The sequence below is a fragment of the Gigantopelta aegis genome, chromosome 12 (assembly GCF_016097555.1).
Source record: "Gigantopelta aegis isolate Gae_Host chromosome 12, Gae_host_genome, whole genome shotgun sequence".
Lineage (NCBI taxonomy): Eukaryota > Metazoa > Mollusca > Gastropoda > Neomphalida > Peltospiridae > Gigantopelta > Gigantopelta aegis.
The window spans coordinates 29,436,845-29,463,408 of record NC_054710.1 but is presented as its reverse complement, the minus strand read 5'-3'; the positions used below and the strand labels follow the sequence as shown (position 1 = coordinate 29,463,408).

At 39.7% G+C, this 26,564-nt stretch overlaps 1 protein-coding gene across 11 annotated transcripts in view; it reads right to left on the bottom strand.

Moving 5' to 3' along the window:
• LOC121386174 (rho guanine nucleotide exchange factor 11-like) overlaps window positions 1-26,564 on the bottom strand; it is a 178,999-nt gene that overhangs the window by 119,470 nt on the left and 32,965 nt on the right. For 10 of the 11 annotated variants that reach the window (XM_041516978.1, XM_041516973.1, XM_041516976.1 and 7 more), the window contains exons 3-4: window positions 17,026-17,136; window positions 9,175-9,224 (exon numbers count right to left, since the gene is read on the bottom strand). In XM_041516978.1, the coding sequence (XP_041372912.1) occupies window positions 9,175-9,224; window positions 17,026-17,136 (161 nt within the window). Of the gene's footprint in view, window positions 1-5,718; window positions 6,110-9,174; window positions 9,225-17,025; window positions 17,137-26,564 lie in introns of those variants that run through there. The other variant, XM_041516983.1, reaches the window with a different exon arrangement.

The following is a 26,564-nucleotide window of genomic DNA, read 5'->3' as shown; positions in this document are numbered from 1 at the left end:
GATGGACAGATGAACATATAGACAGATAGATCAACAAACGATCTGAAAATGCCAAAGATAGAAGGAAAGGTAACCTACAAACAAAGACACATGGAACACAACTTCAGGAGTAATCAAGTGACCAGCATCATTACTGCCAGATAAAACTGGCACCACCTTTTAACTGGCGTGTGCTATTTATAGTGCACTCTCTAGTCTGGATCCAGAAAAAGCATTACACTACAAAAAGGCCATATGGTTGAAAATCACTGCGAGCTTGTTCAATAACGCTTGTGAACATCAATTAACAACTAAAGTATAATGAAAAAAAAAAGAGAGAGAAAAAAAAAAAAAAGAGTCCAACATGAACCCATTCCGTAGAAGATAAATCATCGTGTACGGGCGGCCATGCAGTAACAGACTTGGCAGCCAATCAGATCAAGTATTGATTGCCCAGATTTATCTCCCGTCGCAGGCCATTCCGTGGAATGAGCCCCGCGCGATTCGGCCGTGAAGAATCGTATCACTGTAATTGGGGTGTAGCGAAAAATTAGCAAGATCTGTTCACCACCATTACGCTGAACTAGCTCCAGATAAATATGATTAACGACTCAATCCTTTTAGTACTGTGTGTGTGTCTGTTTGCTGTTATCACCAGGTTGTCCCATCTATGGATCTTCCTTGGCTGGTGCTGAAAACAATGGTTGGCCCCTTGGACTGTTGGTGTTGAAAACAATGGTCGGCCCCTTGGACTGCTGGTGTTGAAAACAATGGTCGGCCCCTTGGACTGCTGGTGTTGAAAACAATGGTCGCCCCCCTTGGACTGCTGGTGTTGAAAACAATGGTCGGCCCCTTGGACTGCTGGTGTTGAAAACAATGGTCGCCCCCCTTGGACTGCTGGTGTTGAAAACAATTGTCGGCCCCTTGGACTGCTGGTGTTGAAAACAATTGTCGGCCCCTTGGACTGCTGGTGCTGAAAACAATGGTCGGCCCCTTGGACTGCTGATGCTGAAAACAATGGTCGGCCCCTTGGACTGCTGGTGCTGAAAACAATGGTCGGCCCCTTGGACTGCTGGTGCTGAAAACAATGGTCGGCCCTTGGACTGCTGGTGCTGAAAACAATGGTCGGCCCCTTGGACTGCTGGTGCTGAAAACAATGGTCGGCCCCTTGGACTGCTGGTGTTGAAAACAATGGTCGGCCCCTTGGACTGGTGTTGAAAACAATAGTCATCCCCTTAGCCCCAGGCAAGTCTTAGAGTAGACACTGATGGGTATGAAAGTTTGTTTTGTTTAAACCAGCTACAGTGGTGTCCTGGTTACGCCATCGGGACATAAGACTGGTAGGTACTGGGTTCGCAACCTGGTACCGGCTCCCACCGAGAGCGAGTTTTAACGACTCAATGGGTATGTGTAAGGCCACTACACCCTCTTCTCTCTCTCTCACTAACAACTAACAATTAACAACTAACCCACTGTCCTGGACTGACAGCCCAGATAGCCGAGGTGTGTGCCCAGGACAGCGTGCTTGAACCTTAATTGGATAAAAGCACGAAAATAAGTTGAAATGAAAATAAATGTTTTACCGACACCACTGGAGCACATTGATTAATTAATCATCGGCTATTAGATGTCATTTGGTTATTTTGACACGTAGTCATCAGAGGAAACCCACTACATGTTTCTTTATGCAGTAAGGGATTTTTTATATGCACTTTACCACAGACAGGACAACACATACCACAGCCTTTGACCAGTTGTGGTGCACTGGCTGGAACAACAAAAAACCCAATCAGTTGAATGGACCCACCGAGATGGTCCGATCCTGTGACGTAAGCACCTCAAGCGAGCACTCAACCAACTGAGCTAAATCTCGTCCCTTGCTCTTCAGGCAAGTTAGATTATGTGATTATTGTGAAGGAAGGAAGGAAATGTTTCATTTAACAATGCACTCAACACATTTTATTTACGGTTATATGGCGTTGGACATATGGTTATGGACCATACAGAAATTGAGAGAGGAAACTCGCTGTCGCCACTTCATGGGCTACTCTCATAGATGCCAACCTTTACTGATCAACACCTGTAAAGACTGTGGACAAAAATCCATAAGAAATCCACAAGTGAGCTGTAAAAGGACAGGGAACTGATGATTTTAAATTCAAGGCAACATGAAAATGAAAATAAAGACTACTCAATCCAACGGAAGTGGCTCGAAACAAGCCTGCGCAAAGTAGATGTACAAATAACAAATAGCGTTCACGTTTACTCAGAAGTTGTTATTTCCGACTTGTATGTGTTTTAATGTAGGCTCACGAAGGATGGCTTACTTAGATGATAACGAGTCATGTAAAAATAATAATAATGAAAAAAATACAACCTAAAAATGCGTGTTACCCGTAAGGAACTTGTCTTACGCCCGTAAGACTGTCAAATGCTAAAAAAATCTTAAGTCTTACGGTTGATCTGTAAGAGTTGGCATGTATGGCTACTCTTTTCGATTAGCAGCAAGGGATCTTTTATATGCACCATCCCACAGACAGGATAGTACATACCACAGGCCTTTGATATACCAGTCGTGGTGCACTGGCTGGAACGAGAAATAGCCCAATGGGCCCATCAAGTGAGCGTTTTACCACGGAGCTACCCCCGCCCCCATGTGATTATTAGTCATACTGTGGTTTGTATTGTTAGGTTGATGATAAATTTTGCATATCTGTCACTTACATGGTTTCAATTCAATAATGGCGGGACCTGGTTATTATTCCTAGACCCCTAGGCCAATGGAATTATTTCTTAATTTTATATACACCATCCCACAGACAGAATAGTACATACCACAACCTTTGATATACCAGACGCAGTGCACTGCCTGGAGTGAGTTTTAAATAACCCAATGGGCCAACTGATGGGGATCGATTCCAGGCCGACCACTCATTAAGCCAGTGCTGTACCACTGGGCTGCACCCACCACCCCCATACTTCATCAAATAAGGACACTAACAGCTTTGGGATAGCACTAAAATCCATAATTCTGAAAGTTTCATCCATGATATTAGTTGAGTACTGAAATTTAACATGATATGTGTATCTGTTGCGTTCGTCTCCACTTCACCAAGCAGTCTCCAGACACGCCCACATAACACACACACACACCAACAGACAGACAGACTGACCGACAAACACATACACACGGAAAACAATCAGGAGTTAACCTCTAGATAGTTAAGGGACACTCCATCCCCGCCCCCACCATTACACTACAGTCAATATAGCTTGGTCTACATATCACGTGGCTGTCTCAAGACCAACACACAAAACACACCCATACCAGGCAGACAGACAGACAGACAGACAGACACAAACACACAAACACACACACACACACACACACACACACACACACACACAAAGGTTGAAAACAATCAGGTGTTAACCTCTGGACAGTTAGTGGGACAAACACACACACACCCCTCCCCATTACACTGAGGTCACTATAACTTGGTCTACACATCACCTGGCTGTCTCCAGACAAACACACATACACACACATGTAAACAATCAGGTGTTAACCTCTGGACAGTTAGTGGGACAAACACACACACACCCCTCCCCATTACACTGAGGTCACTATAACTTGGTCTACACATCAGGTGGCTGTCTCCAGACAAACACACATACACACACATGTAAACAATCAGGTGTTAACCTCTGGACAGTTAGTGGGACAAACACACACACACCCCTCCCCATTACACTGAGGTCACTATAACTTGGTCTACACATCACCTGGCTGTCTCCAGACAAACACACATACACACACATGTAAACAATCAGGTGTTAACCTCTGGACAGTTAGTGGGACAAACACACACACACCCCTCCCCATTACACTGAGGTCACTATAGCTTGGTCTACACATCAGGTGGCTGTCTCCAGACAAACACACATACACACACATGTAAACAATCAGGTGTTAACCTCTGGACAGTTAGTGGGACAAACACACACACACCCCTCCCCATTACACTGAGGTCACTATAACTTGGTCTACACATCACCTGGCTGTCTCCAGACAAACACACATACACACACATGTAAACAATCAGGTGTTAACCTCTGGACAGTTAGTGGGACAAACACACACACACCCCTCCCCATTACACTGAGGTCACTATAACTTGGTCTACACATCAGGTGGCTGTCTCCAGACAAACACACATACACACACATGTAAACAATCAGGTGTTAACCTCTGGACAGTTAGTGGGACAAACACACACACACCCCTCCCCATTACACTGAGGTCACTATAACTTGGTCTACACATCAGGTGGCTGTCTCCAGCGTGTAACACTTGGTGCAAAATCACAGCCACGCCCAGCGCAGCGCTGACACATACCTACATATTACACACCACAACACAGACACTCTTTACACTATGACACCCACATGTACATGTAGAGTAATGTCGCCTAAATTTAGAAACTTTTTACAGGACTTAATTCTGTCAACTGAAAAACAAATCACCATTGTTAATAATTATTTTTTATTTTTGTTAATTATTAATAACTGAGGTAAAAAAAAAAATATATATATATATATATATATATATATCTGTTAATTATTGATAATTGAGGTTACATATTTTTTTTTTTCTGTTAATTAATGATTATCTATAGGCAGTACACTATAACAGGGTCATGCATTTTGTTCACACTCCGACAGCTAGAAGTTTATTTTTTGTTTAACAACACCACTAGAGCACATTGATTTATTAATCATCGGCTATTGGATGTCAAACATTTGGTAATTTTGACATAGTCTTAGAGAGGAAACCCGCTACATTTTTTCCATTAGTAGCAAGGGATTCCCACAGCTAGATTAATGTCGCCTAAATTTAGTAACTTTTTACAGGATTTCTGAGACGTGAAAAACACAAATCACTATATTTTTATTTCTGTTAATTATTAATAAATGAATTATTGTTACAATTAAACCTGTACAATCCCAACACACCAATTAAAAAAATTGGCCACACACATTTAAAATGCTCTGTAAAGTTATCTTGCATTTATATAGCTATATCTACCTTTCAAACTGGAATCACCTCAAAAACATGTACTCACAAAATGGCTGTGTTAATTAGCTGGTTCAGTAAGTAAAAACCTGTACAATCCCAAAACTCCAATTAAAATATCTTGGCCACACACAATTAAAAATCTTTGTAAATTTATCTTACATTTTTATATCTACATCTAACTTTCAAACTGGAATCACCTCAAAAACATGTACTCACAAAATGGCTCTAGCTACATTAGCTGGTTCAGTAAGTAAAAACCTGTGCAATCACAGCACTACAATTAAAACATTTTGGCCACATACAATTAAAATTCTCTCCAGATTTATCTTGCATTTATATAGCTACATCTACCTGTCAAACTGGAATCACCTCAAAACCTTGTGCTCACAAAATGGCTCTGTTAGCTGGTTCAGTAAGTAAACACTTGTGTAATCACAACCCTCCAATTAAAAATTTGGCACACACAATTAAAAATCTTTGTAAATTTATCTTGCATTTATATAGCTACATCTACCTGTCAAACTGGAATCACCTCCAAAACGAGTGTTCACAAAATGGCTCTTGCTACATTAGCTGGTTAAGTAAGTAAAAACCTGTACAATCCCAACACTCCAATTAAAAATTTTGCCACACACAATTAAAAATCTTTATAAATTTACCTTCCATTTATATAGCTACATCTAACTTTCAAACTGGAATCACCTCCAAAACGAATGTTCACAAAATGGGTCTTAGTTACATGTAGCTGGTTCAGTAAGTGAAAAATCCTGTACAATCCCAGCACACACTAACTTCACTCCCTCCATCTGACTGTAAAAGTGGCATGAAAACTTTCACTCCCTGACAAAAGGTAAGTCTGTGGTGAGAAGCAGGCTAATTACTGTCAGTGTTGGTGGGGAACTCTCCCTGACTCCAGCACGTCTCGGTACACCTCCACCGGATCCTGTTCGTTCACCTCTCCTGACCTCCTACACTGGGAACCTTCCTTGTGCACAGAGAGAGTGAGAGAGAAGGAGGGACGGAAAGCTGCTGCATGCAAGGCTGACAGAGTTGTGTCCCTTTCATTTGAAGTCTTTTTTTTTTTTTTTTTTTTTTTTCTCTCTCTGTGTCTCTCTCTTTCACTCTCTCTCCCTCCCTCTCTCTTTCTCTCTCTCTTTCACTCTCTCCATCTCTCTTTTTCTCTCTTTGACTCTCTCTCTTTCTCTCTCCCCCTCCCCCTCTCTCTCTATCTCTCTCCCCCTCTCTCTCTATCTCTATCTCTCTCTCTTGCTTTTTTCTCTTGCTTTTTTCTCAGTTGATGGAGAGATTAATGGAACTGAGTGACATTTGTGGTGAGCGACACATAAAATTCCTTGAGTATTCAGGTAGTAAGTAATCACCAGGTGCAGATCCAGAATTTTTTACATGGTGGGTGTCTCTATGTGCAACAACATGGAAGCTGTACACTAGCAGCACACCAATTTGCTTATCAACTTGGAGCGTAATACAACTATTCAAATTTAGAAATTAGTACCAACTATGTCGAAAATATAATTATTAATTATACTGTATGAAAGAGAGAGAGAGAGAGAGAGAGAGAGAGAGAGAGAGAGAGAGAAGAGAGAGAGAGAGAGAGAGAGAAAGGGGGAGAGGGGGAAGAGGGGGAGGTAGGGAGAGAGGAGAGGGGAGAGGGAGTGTAAGAGGGAGAGGAGAGGGAGTGGGAGAGAGAGAGAGGGAGAGAAAGGGGGGAGAGGGGGAAGAGGGGGAGGTAGGGAGAGAGGAGAGGGGAGAGGGAGTGTAAGAGGGAGAGGAGAGGGAGTGGGAGAGGGAAGGGAGTGGGAGGGGAGGAGAGAGTTTGGGAGGGGGAGTGGGAGGGGAGGGGGAGAGAGTAAAAGAGAGAGAAAGAGAAAGGGGGAGAGGAAAAGAGAGGGGGGGAGAAGACAGAGACAGACATAAATTTTAATTTACATAAAATTATAGTAAAGTTTATATCTGAATAATTAGTTTAAAACTGCTTCTCAACTTAGAAGGCCCAACCACTACAACATTGTGACCCAGTCTTCATTAGGAAAGCTGAGCGATCTCTCACAAAGGCTCCCCTCTACACTCATGTGGAAAGCTTTAGGAGCACAGCCAATTGACTGCCTAGCAGTAAAAATATTTAATCAAGTTCATTTGAAACCTCATGTGACTGCTCACACTTTTACAGGACAGTGATCGTCTCAGTTTGAAGAATGGGGGCCAGTTTCAAATTTTATTTATTAATAACAAGAATCCATCCATACACACACAAATTATCACCCACCCACAGATCCGTCCATCCACTGAAATACCCGCACATAATTAACCACCCACAGGTCTATCCATTCATCCATCCATCTGTCCATTTCTATACACACCTACACACAAATAATCACCCACCCACAGGCCCATCCATCCATCGACATACCCACACATAATTAACCACCCACAGGTCCATCCATTCATCCATCCATTTATCCATTTCTATACACACCTACACACTAAATATCACCCACCCACAGGCCCATAATAATCCCATCCATCCCATCGGCCCATCCATCCATCCATCCACCACATCCATCCACCCCCACCCACCCATCCATCCATCCACCCATCCATCCATCCATCCATCCATCCATCCATCCATCCATCCATCCACCCATCCATCCATCCATCCATCCATCCATCCATCTATACACACACATACACATCTTTCATCCACATCACTGCAATCGTCAGCTCCTCTCCCCCACAATCAAATCCACTACCCAGCTATAAGAGTGCAGCTAAAGCAACACATAGTTAGGGTTTCTGCCAGAGGGTTTAATGGGTATGGCACCATACCCAGATTTTTTGCAGACTTCATTTTTTTAAGTTGACCTTTTGACAAAATTAATGATTCTTATCATTACTGTATGATTTTCTTAACCCTAACCCTAAACCTAACCCATTTTCTTTCTATTGGAGACTCCAATACCCCCTATCGCATTCAGCACACATTAAAAAATATTCAATTTCATAGTGCCATACACAAAAATTTCTTTCTGGCACAAACACAAATACATATCCCCTACTGGGCCCCAACAAATTTTCGTATCTCCCAAGCTCAGGGGTCACAACTCTGTGAAAACATTAGTAAATTGCCAATAAAGTCAAACTTGAAACTGTAACACAACAGGATAAGGCTATACACAAAATTTCAGCTCCACATCTTGAGGTATTGCCAAAACAAATGTGCAGGGAAAATTTGTTTTTATCTCTTAACCTTCTGACTACTGCAGGCAAAATATCTCGCCTGACGTCACGCCAGTCGACATACTGTACACTGTATACAGTGCTTTCTCCAATTCATATTTCCCACCGTTTTGCACACGACACTCCCCTGAAACCATTTATCAACGGGAAACTGAAGACAACTCAGCTTCCTGTGTCTTTACACTTTTAATTTTCAGTTGAAAATACCTTGGATTTTTTAGTTAAAAAAGTGGTTTTCACTTGACAACCATGGCGGCATACCATGGTCATTTTCAGGGATTGATAGCTGATTGTGACAGTTATTTTGATAATAAATTTGATAATTTTACCAACAATGAAAATCAACATATATATTGGGATATGAATCGTAGTTAGGTGGGGTTTTTTAATATTCTGGTCAGAAAGCCACTGTTATTGGGAATAATGGACATAGATATTGGATAGCTGGCAACAAAATGACCGTAATTTTAATCAACATCAACAGATCTAAAATATCAAAAAAATTAGAAAAATACACAAAAATAATACTTACCGATTCAAATATGAACTTTATTTTATGTGTTTATAAATTATTTAAATGAATATATGTGAGTAAATATTATAAACTTGTACCCACTCAACATGTTTTTTTTTATCAAAAATTAATCCAGTAGTCTAAAGGTTAAGTTCAAGAGCTATAACTGTTGAAAACGGGCAAATTTAAATGACAGTCTGTAATAGAACATGATAACGCTACATGTATACAGACAGACATACAGACAGACAAACAGACAAACTGAAGGAAGGAGACAAAACCTATAGTACCCTCCAGTTAGGCTGGTAGGGGACTAATAGTAATAACCATGGCAACCAACACGTACCTTAATTATCCGATCATTCTGCAGAACTCCTGCTCGGGCTGCAGCGCCATCTACAAACAGAAAAAATTAATCAGTTATCTACCCGTGTACAAATAACATGTCACAATGGACTTGGAAACGATTTAATGTGCACGTTCAACTAGAGTAACCTGTCATAGTGCACGCCTGTCTTGGAAGCACGTTCAGGCCTGGGCCACTTCCTTTGTCCAGGGGCGGGACGCAGCCCAGTGGTAAAGCGTTCTCTTGATGCGCAGTCGGTCTAGGATCGATCCCCGTTGGTGGACCCATTGGGCTATTTCTCGTTTCAGCCAGTGAAACAACTGGTATATCAAAGGTTGTGGTATGTACTACCCTGTCTGTGGGATGGTGCATATAAAAGATCCCTTGCTGCTGATTGAAATAAGTAGCCCATGAAGTGGCAACAACAGGTTTCCTCCCTCAATATGTGTGGTCCTTAACCATATGTCTGACGCCATAACACATACCACATCCTTTGATACATCAGTTGTGGTGCACTGGCTGGAGCGAGAAATAGCGCAATGGGCCCACTCATGGGGATCGATCCCAAGTGAATGCCTTACCACTGGGCTACATCCCACCCCAAAAAATTTGCTAACAACACCCAAGTAAATAATAAACTACCACTTATCACCCTTTAGTGTAACATACACCAACTGTGACACTGACAGAGTGTAAGAGAAGAAACCTGCTGCTATTACACCCAAGTAAATAATAAACTACCACTTATCACCCTTTAGTTGTGCAACATACACCAACTGTGACACTGACAGAGTATAAGAGAAGAAACCTGCTGCTATTACACCCAAGTAAATGATAAACTACCACTTATCACCCTTTAGGTGTGCAACATACACCAACTGTGACACTGACAGAGTATAAGAGAAGAAACCTGCTGCTATTACACCCAAGTAAATGATAAACTACCACTTATCACCCTTTAGTTGTGCAACATACACCAACTGTGACACTGACAGAGTGTAAGAGAAGAAACCTGCTGCTATTACACCCAAGTAAATAATAAACTACCACTTATCACCCTTTAGTGTAACATACACCAACTGTGACACTGACAGTGTAAGAGAAGAAACCTGCTGCTATTACACCCAAGTAAATAATAAACTACCACTTATCACCCTTTAGTGTAACATACACCAACTTTGACACTGACAGAGTGTAAGAGAAGAAACCTGCTGCTATTACACCCAAGTAAATAATAAACTAGCACTTATCACCCTTTAGTTGTGTAACATACACCAACTGTGACACTGACAGAGTGTAAGAGAAGAAACCTGCTGCTATTACACCCAAGTAAATAATAAACTAGCACTTATCACCCTTTAGTTGTGTAACATACACCAACTGTGACACTGACAGAGTGTAAGAGAAGAAACCTGCTGCTATTACACCCAAGTAAATGATAAACTACCACTTCTCACCCTTTAGTTGTGTAACATACACCAACTGTGACACTGACAGAGTGTAAGAGAAGAAACCTGCTGCTATTACACCCAAGTAAATGATAAACTACCACTTATCACCCTTTAGTGTAACATACACCAACTGTGACACTGACAGAGTGTAAGAGAAGAAACCTGCTGCTATTACACCCAAGTAAATGATAAACTACCACTTCTCACCCTTTAGTTGTGTAACATACACCAACTGTGACACTGACAGAGTGTAAGAGTAGAAACCTGCTGCTATTACACCCAAGTAAATAATAAACTACCACTTATCACCCTTTAGTGTAACATACACCAACTGTGACACTGACAGAGTGTAAGAGAAGAAACCTGCTGCTATTACACCCAAGTAAATAATAAACTACCACTTATCACCCTTTAGTGTAACATACACCAACTGTGACACTGACAGAGTGTAAGAGAAGAAACCTGCTGCTATTACACCCAAGTAAATGATAAACTACCACTTATCACCCTTTAGTTGTGTAACATACACCAACTGTGACACTGACAGAGTATAAGAGAAGAAACCTGCTGCTATTACACCCAAGTAAATAATAAACTACCACTTATCACCCTTTAGTGTAACATACACCAACTGTGACACTGACAGAGTGTAAGAGAAGAAACCTGCTGCTATTACACCCAAGTAAATAATAAACTACCACTTATCACCCTTTAGTGTAACATACACCAACTGTGACACTGACAGAGTGTAAGAGAAGAAACCTGCTGCTATTACACCCAAGTAAATAATAAACTACCACTTATCACCCTTTAGTGTAACATACACCAACTGTGACACTGACAGAGTGTAAGAAAAAAATCCTGCTGCTATTACACACAGTAAGCAGCTCTAACCTATTAGTTATTACAGCATAATAAAAGAAGTCTACATTTGGGGGTGCAATTTTATTTTTTTAAATATATTTTCAGGATACTGGGAATATGGTACATTGAGCATCATAATATATCTTTGAAGGACAATAATTTTCTTCTGGGGTAATAAAAAAAAGTGGAAAAATTAGGAGACCTTTATTCATAGGGCAGGCAGGGATAAGTTCCCTTGTTATGGCCATATGGTTTTTCTATAGATTGGAGGGGGGGCAGGATTTAACTCAGTCGATTGAGCCCTCGCCTGAAGGGCTTGCATCACCGGATCAAACCATCTCGGTTTAATTGATTGGGGTTTTTCTCGTTGCAACCAGTGCACCACAACTGTTCAGAGGCTGTGGTATGTGTTGTCCTGTCTGTGGAAAAGTGCATATATAAAAGATCTCTTGCTCCTAATGGAAAAGTGTACTGGGTTTCCTCTGATGACTACGTGTCAGAATTAACAAATGTCTGACATCCAATAACCGATGCTTAATTAATCAATATGCTGCAGTGGTGTCGTTAAACAAAACAACTTTAAAGGGACAGACCCTAGTTTTTAAACACTACGGCACATTTTTCACTATTAGAGCTGTTTATGATCACTGAAAATCAAACATTACTTATATTTTATTCTTTAGATTACCCATTTCCATACAACCAAAGTGTTTCTGGTCATCCTGGTGTTTCCAATACCACAAAATGCATTTTTCATATTTTTAAAAACACTTGTGTGTCTGAGAAATGGTTATGGAATCACATTTTAGTCTATTTTTAAGGATATTTCAACATCACAGGCTTTTGTTTCACTCCGTTTTATCCAAATTTGTTACAGGTTTTTAAATTTAGTGTCCATTTTTTACGGCTTGAAACTAGGGTCTAGGTGAAAAATATGCCTTAGTGTTTAAGAACTAGGATCTGTCCTTTTAACAAACTTTATCTATAGACAGACAGGACATCATATACCACATCTTTTTTATGGAGTACCAGTTAGTCGAACTGGACAAAACCCTAACAGGTGCACAGATTGTAAATAACCAAATAAAAAAAACTAAATTTTAAAAAATTTATAAAACTTACTAATAACATATTTTCCTGAATTATTCCGTGCTAATAATCCTCCATAGACCATCGTCCTGTAAGCTATACACTTATATTATCGCCAGATAAAAATCCATTAAAACATGTGTCTGTTGCAGACAGCCATGACACTTTGTTAGAATGCAATGAACGACATGTAAATTACCACACGATGTTAATGACCACCACCAGGAAAGGATTAGTGTGGACAAAAACAGACTTCCTAACCACAGGAGTTGGATTAATTTATTAACAAAGCTAAGTGTGTGTAATTTACACATTCCATTTTAGGCATGATTGGAGAAATCGCCTGCCTGACGATCTGTTTTAATTAGGCAAACTATCTCATGGTCCATCATTCCTTGACGTGGTGAGGACCCGGAGAGCTATGCCAGCTGGAGCATCAGCTCCTGGTAGGATCACCCAAGCTGGACTGGTCAAAGGGTAGAGACTAGACTAAAGCTACTGTCACACCTTGCCGGATAGCGTTAACAGACGTCCGACGGAGAGCAAAATTTTCAATCCGAATGAGTTCCTTGTCAGGCAAGGTCCGGCGAGGTCCGTTCAATCCGGCGTAAAGTTTGGTGCATGCACAAAACTTGGAACGGACTCCACCGGGCAAAGGCGTCCACCGGGTGTACGGTTGTTGTGCGCTGGGCATGTGTTTTGTTCGGAACTCGTGTGTTCCTCGTCCTGTACTTGTCAGTTCGCATTCGTTGATGTCCGGTGGACATAACTCACTGCCGGACTACAACCTGACATGCATCGGATGAAACTGAGGCATACCGCATGTTCAGCGGACAATTACCTGATAAGGAACGCATGGGAACTGATGAATAACGGATGTGTAACGGGGTCCACAGGACAAAACTGACGACTTCAGGAAAAGTACAGTATAAGTACTGTACATGTAAAAATGGGTCTTCACCAGATCCGAAACGGACAGCGACATACATCCTCCGGGGTATATAATGTGGCTTCCCTGTTTCATCCCCTCAAGACCTTTTGGTACCGCGAGGACCTTCATGATGGAGTGTCGTGTGAGACTCCGCCTACAGTATCAAGTGGCCCTGATCCAGGCACAGATTGGCCTTCCTCCGTGCCTTGTCCTTGCCCTTCCCAGCCTTCCCGGATTTCCCCTTGGTCATCTTGGAGAGAGGTGTTGAGCCAACTGGAGCCTGAGAATTGGGAACTGGGAACGATATTAACGTGCCCACATCCTTTCGGTTCAGGCACGCCCACCCTGGACTCGGTCGCTGACCTCGCCAGTGGCCGATTCCATGGCAGGAAGTGGAGCTTAACTGGGACTGGGAACTATATTAACGTGCCCACATCCTTTCGGTTCAGGCACGCCCACCCTGGACTCGGTCTCTGACTTCTCCAGTGGTCAATTCCATGGTGGGAGGGGTAGAGCCTGATGATACTGTGTTTAATTCACCGGACTATTTATACCCATTTTGTCCATCACGTGACCTGTACAAATACGTTCAAAGAACGTTTTGTCAGTTTCTCATGCGTTCCGCTTTCGCTTTGACCGGATCTTGTTCGCTACCCGTACGGTAATGTCTGTTACAGTGGCCGGTAATTGTCCTGTACTTGTCCGGTGATTGTGTGGTCATTATGCGTTTTATTCACTAAATATCGGATATTCTTCCGTTCGAAAGGCCTCGAGCAGCAACGGAAATGACTTTCACCACCGGATAATTTTCTTTTGCTCCGTCGGACGTCCGTTAACGCTATCCAGCAAAGTGTGACAGTAGCTTGATATGGACCGGACAATAACGGTCTAGGAAAAGCAAACTCCAAAATCAAAACTGGGCTGGAGAGGCTCAGAATCCTAGTAAGGAAACTCTCCTAGGAGAAGGAAAACTCCGAACTCAAACCAAGTCTATGGAAGTCAGAGTACAAAAGCTATGCATCAGCATTAGCGTGGAAACCGAAAGGAAGTGTCTGTACATGCACCAAGCTCTATGATCATGATCATGATCATAATTAGGCAAAAACAGAAACAGGGATGTGAGAGGGGCTGAACAAAAAAGCTTACTGCGGCATGGGTCCAGGGGCCATTCAAGGGCCCCTGAAGGAAAATTTTTGTTTGCAACCCCTGGAAGTGTCAAAAATTGCATTAAATGCTAACAAATCTAAACTGATTATAACTTATAATATAAGGGACACATCATAAACTTTAAACCGTGAAAACATGCAAATGAACCGTGTGCGGTCAACAGTATTGAAAATCATGTTTTTGTTTTGTTTTTTTAAACAAAATGGGAAAGTGCATTTCTGCGTTTCCGCATGGCTCTCACATCCCTGCAGAAAATAAGGGTTTTTTTCCTCGTAAACTGACTCAGTGTTCGCCAGGAAAGGTGAATGATCACTCCCACCCCCCTTCACACTCGCCTGGGAAGTTTTAGGGGAATTTCAAACTGATCGGATTGCAATAAAAAAAAATTGATAAAAACATAAAAAATTTCAAACTTCATGTTTACCCTTCTGACTACTGCAGGCGAGATATCTCGCCCGACGTCACAGCAGTCAACATAATGCACACTGTATACAGTGCATTCCCCAATTCATATTTCCCGCCATTTTGCACACTACTCTTACCGAAAACAATTATATAACAGAAAACGGAAGAAAACTCAGTTTCCTGTATCTTTAGATTTGTTTTTTCAATAGAAAATACCTTGGAATTTTTTGTTGAAAAAGTGGTTTTCAGAAAGTATTTTCGCTCAACAATGGCAGCATATCACGGTAATTTTCAGGGATCGATAGCTGATTGTGACAGCTAATTTGATAATAAATTTGACTGTTCTACCAACATCGAAAATTACCAAATATTAGGATATGAATCGTAGTTTAAAAAAAAAATCATGGTCATAAAACCACTGTTATTGGGAATAATGGACATAAATACTGGACAGCTGGCTACAAATGCCCGTAAGTAAACGTGAATAAAAATAAAAACTTGTACCCACTCAACATGGTTTTTGTCAAAAATTAATACAGTAGTCTAAAAGTTAACTAGAGTGACTTTGTTTTGCTCATGGCAGACATTTACCTACTATTTTTGTAGCTGTTTTGCATACTGTATGTTTAGTTGATTTAATTGTTGTTTTGCATACTGTAACACTATTAGACTTTGATGTTGTTTTGTCTACTATATGTCTAGTTAACTTTACAGTTTTTTGCATACTGTATGTCTAGCTGACTTTACAGGGTTTTTTGCATACTGTATGTCTAGTTGATTTTACAGGTTTTTTTGCATACTGTATGTCTAGTTGATTTTACAGCTGGTATGCATACTGTATGTCTAGTTGATGTTATAGTTGGTATGCTTACTGTCTAGTTGATTTTATAGTTGGTGTGCGTACTGTCTATAGTCCGTCCCATCCTTCTACAAAAAATGTTTTTTGTAAATAATTTCAGTTTCTTTTAACATAATAAAAAAAGTAAGTGTTTTTATGGGTATAACCAAAAAATACAATTTTTATGTGCAATTTAGAAAACCATCAGCTCAGAAATAAATAATTTGTAGTAAATTCCACAGCATGAAAAAAAGTGTTCCCTGTGTGGCAGCCTATAGTTGATTTTAAAGTTGTTTAGTGTACTGTCTAGTTGATTTTAAATATTTATGACACCCAATAGCCGATATGTATTTTTACACTGGAGTGTCATTAAACATTCATGGATTCATTCAGTTGATTTTATGGCTGTTTTGTGTAGTTTATTTGATTTTATAGTGGTTTTGTAGTCTAGATGATTTTATAGTTGCTTTAATAATAATTTTGTGTAGTCTAGTTAGTTTTACTGTTGGTGTGCATACTGTCTGTGTACAGTATAGTTGCTTTTATAGTTGGTGTGCATACAGTCTAGTTAGTTTTATAGTTAGAATGTGTACTATAACCTTGTTTTTACAGTTGGTATGCATTCTCTATGTCTAGCTGATTTTACAGCTGGTATGTGTACCGTAGTTGACTTTATATTTGGTATGCATACTGTATGTCTAGTTGATTTTACAGCTGGAATGTGTACCGTAGTTGACTTTATAGTTGGTATGCGTGCTGTATGTCTAATTGACTTTACAGCTGGTATGCGTACCGTAGTTGACTTTATACTTAGTATGCATACTGTATGTCTAGTTGACTTTACAGCTGGTATGTGTACCGTAGTTGACTTTATAGTTAGTGTGCGTGCTGTATGTCTAGTTGACTTTACAGCTGGTATGCGTCCATAATTGACTTTATACTTGGTATGCATACTGTATGTCTAGTTGACTTTACAGCTGGTATGCGTACCGTAGTTGACTTTATAGTTGGTGTGCGTGCTGTATGTCTAGTTGACTTTATAGTTGGTGCACGTGTTGTATGTCTAGTTGACTTTATAGTTGGTGTGCGTGCTGTATTTAGCTCACCTTGTTTGACGGACTGTACGAACACGGGGTTATCTCCGCTCACCGTCAGCCCGTAGCCTTTCTCGTCTTTCTGTATGATGACGCATCTCTGAACCAACTTAATCTGGCTGCCTGTAACACAAATAAAACAACTTTGAAAAAAAAAGAGCAAATAACAGAAACTACATAGCACAATATTGTTTTCAGAGTGTTGGTTAAAGGTGCAGACCCTAGTTTTAGACTGTAAAAAATGGACACAAAGTTTAGTTAATCTACAAACGTGTAACAAATCTGGATAAAATTACAAAAGAGTGAAACAAGAGTCTGTGATGTTAATACGGTGAAATACTGTTAAAAACAGACAAGAATTCGACTCCATAACCGTTTTTCGCTCCAGCCAGTGCACCATGACTGGTATATCAAAGGCCATGGTATGTACTATCCTGTCTATGGGATGGTGCATATAAAAGATCCCTTGCTGCTAATCGAAGAGTAGCCCATGAAGTGGTAACAGTGGGTTTCCTCCCTCAATATCTGTGTGGTCCTTATCCATATGTTCGACACCATATCACCGTAAATAAAATGTGTTGAGTGTGTCGTTAAATAAAACATTTCCTTCCTCCCATAACCGTTTCTTCTCAGATGCACGTGTGTTTTTTAAAATATGAAACATGAATTTTGTGATATTAAAAACACCAGGATGACCAGAAATACTTCGGATGTACGGAAATGGATAATCTAAACAATAAAATCTGAGTAATAACTCATTTCAGCTGTCAAAAACTGCTTTAATGGTGTAAAATATGTCTTAGTGTTTAAAAACTTGGGTCTGTCTTTAAACAAATTTCAAATTGACATTTGCAAACTTAAAGATCACCAAAAAGACAACAACAACAGTTTTTTAATTTTTTAAACATAGTATAACAATTGTTTTAAAAGGCTACCAAAGTATGACTGTGTAATAAAACAATTTTGAGAAACAAAAATAAAAAGTTAAAGTTTGTTTTGTTTAACGACACCACTGGAGCACATCGATTAATTAATCATCAGCTATTGGATGTCAAACATTTAGTAATTCTGACTTATAGTCATCAGAGGAAACCTACTACATTTTTTCTAATGCAGCAAGGGATCTTTTATATGCACTTTTATAAGGGGGGGGGGGGGGGGGGGTTCATACCTAACTCTCTTCCAATCTAAATATTAATTTTTACATACCATCATTCTTATATATTATCCATTACCAGTTAGGTTCCTGTGTGTGTGAAAATAAATACTATTTGTGCACATGTATGTACCTAATATAAGGGGGATAACTCCACAGTTATAGTTCAGCTGTGTAGAGGATGCATGTTATGTACATGAATAAAGTTTGTTTAGTTTAACAACACCACTAGAGAACATTGATTTATTAATCATCGGCTATTGGATGTCAAACATTTGATAATTCTGACATAGTCTTAGAGAAGAAACCTGCAACATTTTTCCATTAGTAGCAAGGGAACTTTTATATGCACCATCCCAGACAGGATAGCACATACCACAGCCTTTGTTACACCAGTCGTGATGCACTGGCTGGAACAAGAAATAGCCCAATGGGCCCACTGACTGAGATTGATCCCAAACCAACCGTGCATCAAGCGAGCACTTTACTACTGCATACATCCTGCCACCCACTGTACATGAATAATGACCAAGATTACATCAGTGTTCACAATAAATTGTAGAAATTACAATAAAATATACAACTCTTCCATCTTCCTACCGGCCTCGGTGGCATGGTAGTTAGGCCATCGGTCTACAGGCTGGTAGGTATTGGGTTCAGATCCCAGTTGAGGCATGGGATTTTTAATCCAGATACCGACTCCAAACCCCGAGTGAGTACTCCGCAAGGCTCAATGGGTAGGTGTAAACCACTTGCACCGACCAGTGATCCATAACTGGTTCAATAAAGGCCATGGTTTGTGCTATCCTGCCTGTGGGAAGTGCAAATAAAAGATCCCTTGCTGCTAATCGGAAAGAGTAGCCCATGTAGTGGCGACAGCAGGTTTCCTCTCAAAATCTGTATGGTCTTTAAACATATGTCTGATGCCATATAACCGTAAATAAAATGTGTTGAGTGTGTCATTAAATAAAACATTTCTTTCTCTTATTTTTCCATCTTTCTATGTCATGGCCAGAAAGTACGGATCATTAATATTAAGTTATTAAGATTTATTTTTAGTTGTGACAGTTAATAATATCTGTCGACCCCACACTGTTTAACACTTTCTTTGGACCTTTACACTTTCAAATCCCTGGCTCCGTATTCATAAAAGTACACAAATAAGTATCATACATTCACTTAAGTATGTTTATGAATATGGAGCCTGGTCTCTATAAAACCGCTTCAGTGATACCAGACTTTATCCCGTATCATATGCACATATTGTGTGCATAATCTGAATCAAGGGGAGCCATGAATAAAAACTGTGCTAGAGTGGCCTTTAAAACGAGTTCTACCAATATAATATGTTTACAGATGACTGTCATTACATATTAAATGTGTTTTCCCATTTAGAATATCGTTGTCTGTATTTACAAGGTGTCTGTTGACATTCTAATGTCTGTAGTAGGCCAAACTAGATTTTACCTTCCAATATTTGTATACATGTATGAAAACATATATTACGACGTAAAATGAAACGTGACTCATGCTACAGACATTAGCATACAACCACAAACACACTGACACTAAAATTCTAAACAAGAACATTTTTTAAGGCATATTTGATTTCAGTTGCCAAAAAAGCTGTGAGATTAAAACATCTTACAGTGGCTGCTAAGGACAGGCTCTTTAACCTGGGGGCGGGGGGGAGCAGGACGTAGCCCAGTGGTAAAGTGCTCGCTTGATGTGAGGTTCGTTTGGGATCAGTCTCCGTCAGACCCATTGGTCTATTTATCATTCCAGCCAGTGCATCACAACTGATATATCAAAGGCAATGGTATGTGCTATCCTGTCTGTAGGATGGTGCATATAAAAAATCCCTTGCTACCAATGGCAAAATATAGCGGAATTTCCTCTCTAAGACTATATGTCAAAATTACCAAATGTTTGACATCCAATAGCCAATGATCAATATTGCGCTCTAGTAGTGTCATTAAACAAAACAAACTTTAACCTGGATTCAAGGGGGACCGACTAAATGCACTGGGCCCATATTTCAAAAGCTATCTTAGCACTGCAATATCATAAAACCGACATAGGCTATGATGTCACTATGGTGTGTGTTGGAGTGATGTCATCACCTACAATGGTTTTACGATATTGGGACTCTAAGATAGATTTGAAAATCTCTAGCCTGGTATATATACAGAGAATCGATTATACAAATTTCTCCCAAACTATTGTCACTGATGGAAGGAAGGAAATGTTTTATTTAACGACGCACTCAACACATTTTATTTACGGTTATATGGTGTCAGACATATGGTCAAGGACCAAATAAAGATATTGAGAGAGGAAACCCGCTGTTGCCACTTCATGGGCTACTCATTTCGATTAGCAACAAGGGATCTTTTATATGCACCATCCCACAGACAGGATAGTACATAATACGGCAGTTGTGGAGTACTGGCTGGAACGAGAAATAGCCCAATTTTGCACCCGACACTCACCGGAAGCGATTTATTAACAGAAAATGGAAGACAAGTCAGCTTTCTGTTTCTTTAGATTTAATTTTTTCAATGGATTATACCTTGGAATTTTTAGTTTGGTTTTCGGCAAATATTTTCGCTTGACAACAATGGCAGCCCGTTGCGGTCATTTTCAGGGATCGATAGCCGATTGTGACAGCTAATTTGATAATAAATTTGATCGTTTTACCAACAACGAAAATCACCAAATATTGGGATATGAATTATACTATTTGGAGTTCATTTTTCTTTTCAAATTCTGGTCAGAAAACCACTGTTATCAGGAAAAAAGAAAGAAAGAAATGTTTTATTTAACGACGCACTCAACACATTTTATTCACGGTTATATGGCGTCAGACATATGGTTAAGGACCACACAGATTTTGAGAGGAAACCCACTGTCGCCACTACATGGGCTACTCTTTCCGATTAGCAGCAAGGGATCTTTTATTTGCGCTTCCCACAGGCAGGATAGCACAAACCATGGCCTTTGTTGAACCAGTTATGGATCACTGGTCGGTGCAAGTGGTCTACACCTACCTACTGAGCCTTGCGGAGCACTCACTCAGGCTTTGGGAGTCGGTATCTGGATTAAAAATCCCATGCCTCGACTGGGATCCGAACCCAGTACCTACCAGCCTGTAGACCAATGGCCTAACCACGACGCCACTGAGGCCGGTATAATAAAAATTAGAAAACCCACAAAAATAATACATACCGATTCAAATATGAACTTTATTTTATGTATTTATAAAACATTTAAGTGAATAATGTGAGTAAAAATTATAAACTTGTACCCACTCAAATGTGTTTTCATCAAAAATTAATCCAGTAATCTAAAGGTTAAAGCTAAATTTAAATAACAGTAAATTTTTGAAACAGTGAAGAAAAAAAAAAAGCCCAGAGAATAGCTCATTTTGTGTTCTCCAATGCTAGAAACCCAATTTTCATATTTTTATGGTTCCATTATACCAAATCAATTCCTACTGCCAATAAAATTGGCATTTACTAATGAAAACTGGTATGTCGATAACAGATATTTCCTTTCCAAATGGTAGAGATCTCTCCAAACACCACCCGACCCCCACCCCAACAGATATAAATTTCCTTTCCAATTTTTCTCCAACACACACCCCACCTCACCAGCGCAAGCTTTTCATAGCATTTGAATTTTTTTTTTTAATTATAGGTTCATCGTTGTACTTGTGGTGGATCAAGCCTATAAACTGTGGCTCCTCAACCATCTGTCTAGGTATGACTATACCAAATAAAATCCCATAGGCGACCATGTTAACGTTTGTGTTTAAAAACACTATATGCAATATACCAACCAAACTATGGCCCATAAATATCAGTACTACAACCCCTACTTCAAAGTATTAACTGAAGAAAATGGTACCTTTTCATGGCTCATTTTCAGTATAACCGTAAAAACATCTGTAGTTTCACACAAAATCTGAGTTTTTTTGGGTTTTTTACAGGTACCCCATACATGTTCCAAGCACAAGGCTACTTGACACAGTGGTACTAGATGAAATAAAATTGCATACATTTTTAGCCCAGATGAAACTAATTGTTTTTTATAACCAACACATTTATAACCAATCATAGGACTTGTGTTGTTTAACTTCTCTATAGATCAAAAGTTCTGTGCACCTCGAACTTTGACCCAGCCGGAAGTTATTTGGTTTAGTGCTACCTCTAACAAATACTGTTTGCCTGATGATCTTAGGTTTAAGAACTACACAGGTGTACATGTATTATCAGTTTGTGTCTCCAGAAATATGACCTTTAGCAAGGTGGAGCTACAACTGGGATTACATTTCAAGCTGAAACAGAACACACAATAACAATTAATCAGCTGACCTCTTGACAAAACAGGTTGTATCTTAAAAGACAATGCAAAGCACATTCACTGGCTCATCCATATAAGATCACCTTGGGGCAGTGTAGGGGTGGGGGTCATATAGGGTTTCTGCCAGAGGGTATGAAAGGGTATTAACCGATACATTTTTATAATGTTTTAGAAAGATTATAGTAAGAGAACAGGGGCCTAATTCACAAAGGTCTCTTAGGCTCTGCTAGACAACAAAGCATTCTCTTTGCAAGTTTTTAGCATTGCACTGTGAGATCGCAAAAAGTTGCGAGTTTAGTGAATTAGGCCCCTGCTGTTTAAAATGTGTCAAAGTACATGAAATGCAGTGTACAATTTTAAATGTTTTTTTAATGTGGGTTTTTCTATTATTTAATGGACACTCGACACATTTTATTTACGGTTATATGGTGTCAGACATATGGTTAAGGACCACACCAATATTGAGAGAGGAAATCTGCTGTCGCCACTTTTCTTTTCGATTAGCAGCAAGGGATCTTTTATATGCACCATCCCACAGACAGGATAGTACATACCATGGCCGTTGTTACACCAGTTGTGGAGCACTGGCTGGAACGAGAAATAACCCAATGGGTCCACTGATGGAGATCGATCCCAGACCGACCGTGCATCAAGTGAACGCTTTACCACTGGGCTACGTCCCACCCCAAATTTGTATTAATACTGAATGCAATTATTTACATGAATTTAGTTGTCTTTTATAATATACAATTTACAAAAAAAACACACACAAAAAACAAACAAGTAAACACTTAATTTTAATGACATTATGTGCACATCCTATCATTTATCTTAAAGTACCTGACAAACAAAGAGCACTTATATGAATTTCTAAGTGGTCTTTTATAATATATAATTTACCAAAAAACCCAAAAAAAACCCACCCCATCAAGTAAACACTTAATTTTAATGGCATTATGTGCACACCTATCATTTATCTTTAAAAATATCTGACAAGCAAAGAGCACTTAAACATAGCAATTTGGTAAAAAAAAAAATGGTTTCCTCAAGACAAAAAAACAACAACAAAAAACCAAAACAAATACCATAGATTAAACACAATTTTGTAAACCATTTTTTGTTTCCTTTAAAAAAAACCCAAAAAACCCCCCCAAAAAAACCCATTAAATATGTCCCTGTACCTACATGATTAATCTTCGCAATAGCTGACAAGCGACGATTACTCATATCAGTTTGACAGATCACAATTGTGTCTACGTACATGCATTGTGCTAGGCTGGAACTACACATCTGTTATTGGAAATAAGTTTTATACCTTTGTCGATGATAACAACAGAATGTAGAAGGCCTGTCATCAACTTGTAACATGATTAGTCTGAGCAAAATGACACTCGCTCTACCATTAGGGCTGATCTTAATTTACTACATGGGGGAGGGGTACAAGGCAATTTTTCTATATATACCCACCCTTGATGAAATAACAGTTTAAATGTAAACCAAGTACAGTGAATTCTATCTGAATCCCGTGCTGCTATATCACAAAGAGTAGCCCGTGGCGTGGTGACAGCGGGTATCCTGTCTCACAATTATCTGTAAAAATGTTTTGAGTGCCTTGTTAAATAAAAAGGGCAGGACATAGCCCAGTGGTCAAGCATTCACTTGATGCAAGGTTGGTTTGGGATCGATCCCCGTCAGTGGGTCTATTGGGCTAAATAATAATGGATGTTGGCAAATTAAGATAAGTAAACCACGAGCAAGATTTTAATGTGGAATTTACAAATATTAATAGTGGCTCATATGTTATAGCTCTAAAGAAGATAATATTATTTGGGCAACTAACGCCATTATTTTTTTTAATATTTAAGTTGCCCAAACGGAACATTGGTCGCATTTGGCTACCTGGCCACAGGCCGTTTCGAGCCCTGTACACCGATGTGATCAAAAGAAAGAAAGAAATGTTTTATTTAACGACCACTCAACACATTTTATTTACGGTTATATGGCATCAGACATATGGTTAAGGACCACACAGATTTTGAGAAGAAACCCGCTGTCACCACTACATAGACTACTCTTTCTGATTAGCAGCAAGGGATCTTTTATTTGCACTTCCCACAGGCAGGACAGCACAAACCATGGCCTTTGTTGAACCAGTTATGGATCACTGGTCGGTGCAAGTGGTTTACACCTACCCATTGAGCCTTGCGGAGCACTCACTCAGGGTTTGGAGTCAGTATCTGGATTAAAAATCCCATGCCTCGACTGGGATCCGAACACATTACCTACCATCCTGTAGACCGATGGCCTAACCACGCCGCCACCGAAGCCGGTCCCGACGTGAACAATTCTGGAACAGACCCCGAAGTGTCACCAACATAGTGTCTAAGTAGTTTGTAACAAGTGAAAGAAACCCAGATCTCTCACTTGTGTTTATTCAATGCAGAGAATCTCCGAATATAATATAGCTGTCACACCTCTACCCACAGTGATTGAAGAGTAAACTGAATACAGGCAAGGTTTGTAATAACATAAAAGGAGCAGTGGCATGAGACAGACAAAAAAAAACTTGCTCTTAAAATAACTGACCCTACTCGGGCTGCAAATTTACCATACAAAGATTGGGGGTGTTTTTTTCTTTTTCATGAACTACATCCTGGTTTCAAACAGAATCAACAATTAAGAAAGTTTGTTTTGTTTTGTTCACCAACACCACTGCAGCACATTAATTAATTTATTATTAATCACAAGCTATTCGATGTGAAAACATCCGATAATTCTGACGTACTAGTCACAAAGGAAACCCACTGTGACTACATTTTTTTCCCATTAGCAGCATGGGACCTTTTATATGCATTTTCCCACAGACAGGATTAGCACATACCATGGACTTTGATATACCAGTTCTAAAGCACTGGTTGGAATGGGGAAAAAACGACAAATCGGATACTGGGTCCACCGAGGAGTTTTGATCCTATAACCTCTGGCACGCACTCTACCAACTGAGCTACATGCTGCCCATTTCAATGATAAGAAATGACACATAGTGTAAACTATGACATGGCAAGATGTTTAATGTTAATACACAGAGACACACACTTTACTGTTTTATCTTCCAAACCTGTCTACATCAATACGACATCTGTTTTATTCTTCAGATACATACACATAACACCACAGATAAAAGTCCTTGGAACTGACATATACTGGGCTCTTCTTCAAATTACTTAATGTACATCTTGGTCAAATGGAACATTCTTCAATATTTGCCAATCATTAATGTGAAAGGTGACAGGCACCCTCCCCTATACACCCCTTCCAACATCCTGTATGTTCACGTGGTTCTTTAAAATACATAAAGGTCTAGATAATGCTTCTTCAGATACATTCCGCAGGATGTAGCCCAGTGGTAAAGCGCTCGCTAAATGCATTGGTCAGTCTACATGGTATGAAGAGCAAAATTACATACTTTAAAATCTTGGAAATTAATGGATACATTTTTATCATTTTTTAGAAAGATTGTAACAAAGTCATGTTTAAAATTTGTCAAAGTACATGAAATGCAGCGTCCAATTTCAAAAGATTTCAATCATATGGATAATAAATACATATATAAAGTGAAATACATCAACTTTAAGAATGCACCTTTTAACTACTTGTGAAAAATTAAAGGAAGGAATGTTTTATTTAACAATGCATTCAACACATTCCCTTGTAAATAATTGTATGCTATCTGTTGTAAGAAAGGTGCAAGACAAATAGGCCAGCACTTTACCACTGGGCTATGCCCTCATCTAGCACCCCCCCACCCCCCTTGTGAATAATGTTATCTGTGTGTAAGAAAGGTGCAAGACAAATAGGCTAGCCGTTTACCACTGAGCTATGCCCTCATCTAGCACCCCCCACCCCCCTTGTGAATAATGTTATCTGTGTGTAAGAAAGGTGCAAGACAAATAGGCTAGCCGTTTACCACTGAGCTATGCCCTCATCTAGCACCCCCCCCTTGTGAATAATGTTATCCATGTGTAAGAAA